General features: G+C 40.7%; 2 protein-coding genes across 3 annotated transcripts in view; one reads left to right on the forward strand and one right to left on the reverse strand.

The window, feature by feature from the left end:
* Nucleotides 1-339: 339 nt before the first annotated feature.
* Nucleotides 340-4,915, forward strand: znf367 (zinc finger protein 367). Its single transcript, XM_048243764.1, has 5 exons — nucleotides 340-1,056; nucleotides 1,887-2,037; nucleotides 2,231-2,350; nucleotides 2,443-2,581; nucleotides 3,158-4,915. Exons 1-5 carry the CDS (start codon nucleotides 781-783, stop codon nucleotides 3,408-3,410), a joined length of 939 nt encoding a protein of 312 aa, XP_048099721.1. The 5' UTR covers nucleotides 340-780; the 3' UTR covers nucleotides 3,411-4,915.
* Nucleotides 4,916-6,134: 1,219 nt separating this feature from the next.
* Nucleotides 6,135-7,243, reverse strand: part of slc35d2 (solute carrier family 35 member D2) — a 6,294-nt gene continuing 5,185 nt past the window's right edge. For both annotated transcript variants that reach the window (XM_048244463.1, XM_048244462.1), the window contains exons 11-12: nucleotides 6,821-6,903; nucleotides 6,135-6,628 (exon numbers count right to left, since the gene is read on the reverse strand). In XM_048244463.1, coding sequence (XP_048100420.1) covers nucleotides 6,472-6,628; nucleotides 6,821-6,903 — 240 coding nt within the window. In that variant the 3' untranslated portion in view covers nucleotides 6,135-6,471. The remainder of the gene's footprint in view (nucleotides 6,629-6,820; nucleotides 6,904-7,243) is intronic.

A 7,243-nucleotide genomic window follows, 5' to 3' on the forward strand; every position in this document is an offset into this window, starting at 1 on the left:
CTTATTCAGTTCACTTTCAGTTCTCGAAATGTCATTCTGTTGACTATCCGTCTTTCGTTTTGTCCGTTTCATTTCGCAACTTTGGCGCCGTCTCCCCATCCCCCTTCCCTTTAAATTAACCAAAATATCAGAAACTTTCGTTGCACTGCGCGGGAGAAACTGATATGCTCTCGTTCACTGGTTAATTTTTCTGAACATTCGCTTCTGTTGGACGGAGCCCTTGTCAATCTAAAGGGGCGTGTATCAGAACATTTGAAAATCATTGGATAAGGAAGTCCATTGAAAGCCGGATATTACGAATATTCTAAACTTGTTATTGGTTACTGTGTATCACAGAAGCACACATTTAATAGGTTCTTTCCGCTACAGCGAAGGGGTGTTCTTTAACAATCTCGAAGTTGATTCGCTGAACAGACCGCCCGAGCGCGATTTGTAACGCGGGAAAAGTGGTTCAGTATCCGGCGGACAATTTTCATTCGACAGAGCAGAGAACAGTCGAGATAGAATGTTATTATCTAGCATTTAGGAAAACCCCGATACACAGCGCACCTTTACTTAATTCTGGAAATGAATGATTTTTGTGAAGCTGATCAAGGATTTCAGGAATACTTCGCTATTCGTCTTGTGTGGATGGAGAATACTTTTTGGAGGGCGTGAATTTTGCAAGAGTTAACTTTTAATCTTTTTAAGCAGCGTTATTTTTCCATTGGCGTAGGCTATTTTAAAGCTAATTTTCACTTCAAATTTATTAGGGAAGTAAAGTTAGTAAAGATTGCCACGATGGCAGAGAGCAATTCTCCTCAAGTGATTTTTTGCAACGATTCACCAAAACGAGTGCTGGTGTCTGTCATCAAGACCACCCCTATAAAACCCAAGACTGACTCACTTATGCCAACAAGTCCAGGTTTCAGCGACTTTATGGTATACCCATGGAAATGGGGAGAGAATGCGCATAACGTTACCCTCAGCCCCGGCTCAGGGGCCGGGCCCGCCTCGCCTACCCAGAGTTGCTCCACGGGCGAGACTGACCACGCTGCTTGTCCTGAGCACATAAAGGTGGGTTTTACAGTTATGGTACACTGACAAACTCAGTAACACCTCTGAAATTATTGTCAGACTTATGAAAATTTTATTTTAAGAGTAAGATATTGGATTATGGCCTATTCAATATGGAACGACAAAGAGCGAAGAGTGGATTTCAGTTTTTAATCGTTTAAGACATGCATTTATTGTAGCCCATTTTTTTTAAACGAATGGACTAAAATAATCCGATATGACTGTGCTGTACAGTTTAGTAGGCCTACTATAGGCCAAAAGTATAGAAGTGCGGGAAATAAAGGCTTCCTCCATCATCGTAATTAAATGCCGGATTATTGCCTTAAAGTGCTCTAGACTTTGTTATAAGGTTTATATGTCTCTATATACGTATGCATTTGTATACGTATATGTTTATGCATATAGAGGAATCGCGTTCATATGAACAAGGTGGATTTTAAACCCCTCTAACTTCCTACTGTAGCAGCTGTCCTCGCATGACGTTTCTGCGCGCGCCAAAATCCCAACCGGAAATGTTCAACAATAATCTTTTTAAAACGTCTCAAAAATGTGTAGATGTCAAGTGTATCCTTCTTTGGAATGTATAATTTGCTTTATTGCTCTGTACAAAAATGAATGTGGTTTTATCGGTTGTGTAGTATCAATACAATTACAGTCCTATGGCTGTTTTCTACAGGGCGGGGTTCTCTTTGCGTTTGTTTTACTGGTAGTTTCTTTGGGTTGAATAAGCCATTATGCATATATAGCTGACACAGAATCTATTTATTATTCAGTCACTAGTAGTTCAAGTCAGAATGACTTGCTCATACTTTACCCTTTCGTATTCTTAGGATGGCATGCGCCGTGGCCGTCCGCGCGCTGACACGGTACGAGAGCTGATCTCAGAGGGCGAAAACTCCTCTAGCAGAATCCGCTGCAACATCTGCCACCGTGTGTTCCCCCGGGAGAAATCACTACAGGCTCACAAGCGTACGCACACAGGTGAGCAACAGCACAACTTTGTGGAAAGTATGGTTAAAACATCTTAGTGCTAAATATAAAAACAGCTGTATTGCTATTAAGGTGTTATTAAAAACAAAGTAATAGCTTAGTGTGCTATATACAACACTAGAGGCTTTTTCATGAGAATTGAATAACCCCTTCTCATCAACTTATGTGAATCTTTGTCATTCAGGGGAGAGACCTTACCTCTGTGACTACCCGGGTTGTGGAAAGGCTTTTGTCCAGAGTGGTCAGCTGAAGACACACCAGCGCCTTCATACAGGAGAAAAGCCATTTGTCTGCTCAGAGAAGGGTGAGGGGCCCTACACCTGTTTCCATTTGATGTGATGTTTTCAATAATGAATGTGTACTGAGTGTCAGAATGTATTTCATGCTCTTGTCCAGGTTGTGGTAGTCGCTTCACCCATGCCAACCGGCACTGCCCCAAACACCCATATGCACGCCTTAAGAGAGAAGAACCAACCATGAGCCCAGGGAAGGCCCAAAGCGTGGACGACAAGGCTGTTGCAGAGTGGCTAGCCAAGTGAGTGCACATATCTATACACACACACACACACACACACACACACACACACACACACACACACACACACACACACACACACACACTCAAACATACACAATTAAGGCAAGTGCAATGTGAGTGACACCAGGGGCCTAATTTCATTGACGGGCAACAAGCAAAGCAAGGTGCAAAGTTTTTTGCACATAATTCCTTTGTTACCACGGGTTACCACGGGTGGTGCCCTTGAGCAGGACTCCTGAGTTCCCCCTAGGAGACTCGTTTTGGATAAAAGTGCCAGCCAAATCAATAATGATAAAGACAAAGTCATCTTGTGGGGTGAGGGAGTATTGCACTGACCCATACTTAGGATCTTTCTCATGGTATTAATGTCAATTATTACAATGATTTTGTGATGTTATTAAATTAGCCTTAATTAGTTAATGCGTGGCAGACTTTGCTTGTTGGCCCTAGTTTCCAATGTTCAGTCATAGAGATACACTCACAGATTTTTGAGGTCAGTGCTTACTTTTCAGTTTAATGGTAATGTTAAATGTTGTTACACATGTAATAAAGCCTCTTTCTCCCATTTCTCAGATATTGGCAGACCCGTGAACAGCGTGTCCCCCCACCCACCAAGGGCAAACCAGGCGGAAAGGGGACCTTGGAGGACCAGGAGCAGCAGGACCCTCTGGAATTCCTGCAGTCAGATGAGGAAGAGGATGAGACTCCTCCAGAGGAAGAGAAGTCCAGCGCTGGTGGGGCAGCTAGACGCCGTCTTCAGGAGCAACGAGAGCGTCTGCATGGGGCACTGGCCCTCATCGAGCTGGCCAACAACCTGTCTCCATGAGTCCCCAATGTACCCTGTACACTCACCCGCCCAAGGGTGGAACCTAAGCTAAAAGCACCTTATTTCCGCTTCCAGTTGTACTCGTATTTTAGAGCTGCTATGACGGTAGATGTCATTATTGTTATCATTATATGAAGAATGTTCTCTGCCGTGTTTCAAAGAGAGAGAAAGAGAGAGAGGGAGTAGGAAGAGAGAGGAAAACATGTTTTGGTTGGTGTGTTTGTGTTATTTTGCACTTTTTGTTGTAACGAGTTTTCGTGCTTTGTTTTCAGTCGTTTTGTTCTGTGATTTTAGCGGTCTGACAGTGTGCAAAGTGTATTTCTGTGTACATACATGAGTTTGCGTGGAAAAAAATACAGGGCATGTTCAGATGTCAGTAGGAAGAGTAGTGGCCACTTTTGATGGTAAATTTATGTTGAGAGTCCGTACAGGTGGTGGTAATAGAGGGGAGGAAACAGAATGGCGATCCAGGAGAGTCCCAGATTGGCTACTGTCTTTTATATTAAAAGCTAGCTATCTTACAGAAATCAACCAATCTCTTAATGGACACACATCTTTTCAGTGCACTTATTTTGGTTTGTCTTTATTATTTAACACTCTCATGTGGATCATTTAACGCCCCACCTTTTTTTTCTTTTCGCTTGAGGTGTCAGATTCAGGCCTTTACATTAATAAGGAAAGTCAGCAGGGATTTTTTTTGTTTTGGTTGCTCACCGGGACTGCTGTGGTTAGGAGATATGTTTTGCAAGTCTTACCCCACCCAACCCACCATAACGTAGATGAGTATCCCTAATCCTTATATACCATGCCCAGAACGGCTACCTGCCTGAAGCCCTCATTGGAAGATCATTCAATTTGCCCTAAGAAGTGGCAACAAGTGGTTGCTGGACTGAGGATTGTGAGGTACTGGTGCTTTTTTAACCACCGCCTCGTCCTGGCGGCTCTCTGTCTCTCATTGAACTGATTGCAAAGTGACCCTGAAAATTATCTACTGCTGTGTGAGGAAATGGCACTTATCTGTGACTTCAATAACCGAGGGTTTCACCAGACCAACATCCTCTCACGCTCTTTCCAGTCCTTCTCCCTGCAACACTACATGACAGGCCTCCAGGAATCAGCTCTGCGTTTGGGTAAAAGTCAACAAAACTAGCATAGCATGCAGCAGAAAGAGAAGCAGCGCAGATATGTTAGTTTGTGTTAATACTGGAAAACCCTTTGTATTGGCAATCAACACCAAATGAAGTCGATCTAAAGCTAAAGTAAAGATAAAATGATTTTAATTTTTTTTGACATTTAACTAAAGTTAATATATCAGAATCACTTTGAGATAGCAAAAACGGAATTATTTAGGAAGTGCTTACATCATTTTTTTGATGACAGAATGTAATACATGCAGGTCCTGGTAATTTCTGTTGTGTTTTAAGCAGAGAAGGCTCTTATTGTGTGGACCAGACAATGTAAATGGATTTTTTTCTACCCTCTTTTTGGCAACACATAGTACTAGTTAGTGCCTGTTGCTTCTCATTAAATATTATATCTAATTCTGATTTTGAGTGTGACTGATTTGTAGATGGTATAAATGTATTTCTTGAGTCTTGAATTGCATTGGATATCAGTTGAACTACAGCCTAATATTCCTTGTGAATACTGTATGTTATCATTACATCAACAGTAGATCTACATTCCTGGACTGATCAGATACACATATCTAATAAAATATACTGCTCAAAAAAATTAAAGGAACACTTACAGTTTTCCACAATTGTTAAAACCACCCTTTTCTCCATTCTCAAACTACATTCACAGAATGTCTGACAGTTCTTGCAAAATAAAACACTCACCTCAAAACCTCAAAAGTTACTTGTGCTCAGAACCAAACAGTGGCAGAGTACCGATCCAGTGTATGATTGAAGTGTTCCCTTAATTTTTTTGAGCAGTATAGTTTATCTGATCATCAAATTGTAATAAGGTAGTGAATGTAGCTAGTTAAAAGAGAATTCTAGGGATTAGTCACAGGTCTGTTTCTCAAGGTCACCGAGTACTGTCTGTATGGAAAAAAACAAAAATAATCGATTCCACCTAACTGAAGTTACTGCAGCTACAGTAGTACACTCTGGGGACATGTTCATGAGCAAATATGAAAGCCTATTAGGTTGCATGTAATTGGAGAGACTATAGGTTAGTTGACCAGTCAGGTTTTGTCGTTATCATTTGCGTATGCAGGCTTTTGTACCCCATTTTTACCCAAGGTAGGCTATGAGGTAGATATTTTCATGAAGATCTCATTTTGATCTCTAATGTCAATTATACCTACAGTACATTTATAGTCTACCTCTAACAGGAGTTTATCAGCAGCAGTGGCAGTATGGGCTAAGCAAAGGAAGCAATACTATATTATATGAGCCAACATTTTAAAAAACGACGTGGATGGTCAAGGTTGGGTGCTTGTGCCTGCATTTGCCCCAGTAGTTTTATGTCTAGCAACTCCCCTGGGTCTATGTGATAAACAGAATGATAAACATAAACTGCTACAAACGGTTTAAATGTTTTATGCATCCTTCACTAAGCACATCCCTGCATAGTATACGGTTGTTGGCATTAGACATTAGACAGTACTGCTGGCACTGTCATAGAATGAGGCACTTAATTGTGTTCAAATAAACCTGTGCAGTTTATCACATTTTGTGCATACCAGTTCTCAATGAAATCACTACTCAGGTTGCATTACATTTTAAACATTTATTACATGGATGGACATGTATTTTTTCAAGGTAGTGTTTTAGCTGTAAGTCATATAAAAGAACATTATCTGTTGTTCAAAGGTCATACATATGTGCTCTTATAGACCCTTTCAACAATAAAAACAAAAACAATGCTTGAACGTTCTATTTGGGCCCCAATCTACTTCCTCTGCATTAAGATAACATATGGAATGTTAAAAAGGAAGTCTTGTGGGGCCAACTATGATGCTGGTAATGGAACTCTCTTGAAAGGGTCCATAAAAATAAATAATGTGCAGCTCCATGGGTGAAGGCTGTGGTGGAGAGAGGTCATTCTTAGGTCAGCAGGCATTGAGAGATCCACTCCTCCTTAGCCTGCTTTCACTGGCCTCCTCCTGTACTTGAGCTCTAACTTTGTCTTCTGTTGGACTGAGCATGGGATCAGCTGAGCTGTGGCTGTGGAATGTCAGGTAGGAGTATACCAGCCCACCTGCCATGCTGCAAGCAAGAGATCACCACTGTTCTTAGTGGAGATGAGATTTGTGTTGCATGTGATCTAGGCTATTTGAAGATCTATTTGAACACATGTATTCAGTTTAAGATACAAATTTGTAAACACACTAAAAAAACATTAATTATGTTTTATTAAAAATATTATTATAAAGAAAATATATATTTTTAAAAACGTACCAGATATTCAACCCGATGAAATTGAGCCATGAAAACAGGTAATCACCTCCAACAAACATGCCAATGTAAGCCACTCCAACATTCTAAATGGGAGAGTCATACTGGATCACAATTCTAATGGGGATATACCCTTATTTCAGTTTGGTTTTGTTACTATGCAATTCATTATTAAGAAATCAATCAACTATTACTGTATAATGCATATATTATTGAAATGTTTCATACACAATGTGCTACCGGTCAGGGCCAGGAATCTTAAATAATATGCATACAGATATTAGAAACACACTGCATTGACACTGCTTCACAAAGCTCCAAATTTGGCAGCAGATAAGCATGTTTGGTATCTATTTGATAGGGACAGTGTTCATTAATCAAAGCTCTGGATGGGCTATTTTTCACCTGCTGTCACTATAAATAATG

The sequence above is a fragment of the Alosa alosa genome, chromosome 5 (assembly GCF_017589495.1).
Source record: "Alosa alosa isolate M-15738 ecotype Scorff River chromosome 5, AALO_Geno_1.1, whole genome shotgun sequence".
Taxonomy (NCBI): domain Eukaryota; kingdom Metazoa; phylum Chordata; class Actinopteri; order Clupeiformes; family Clupeidae; genus Alosa; species Alosa alosa.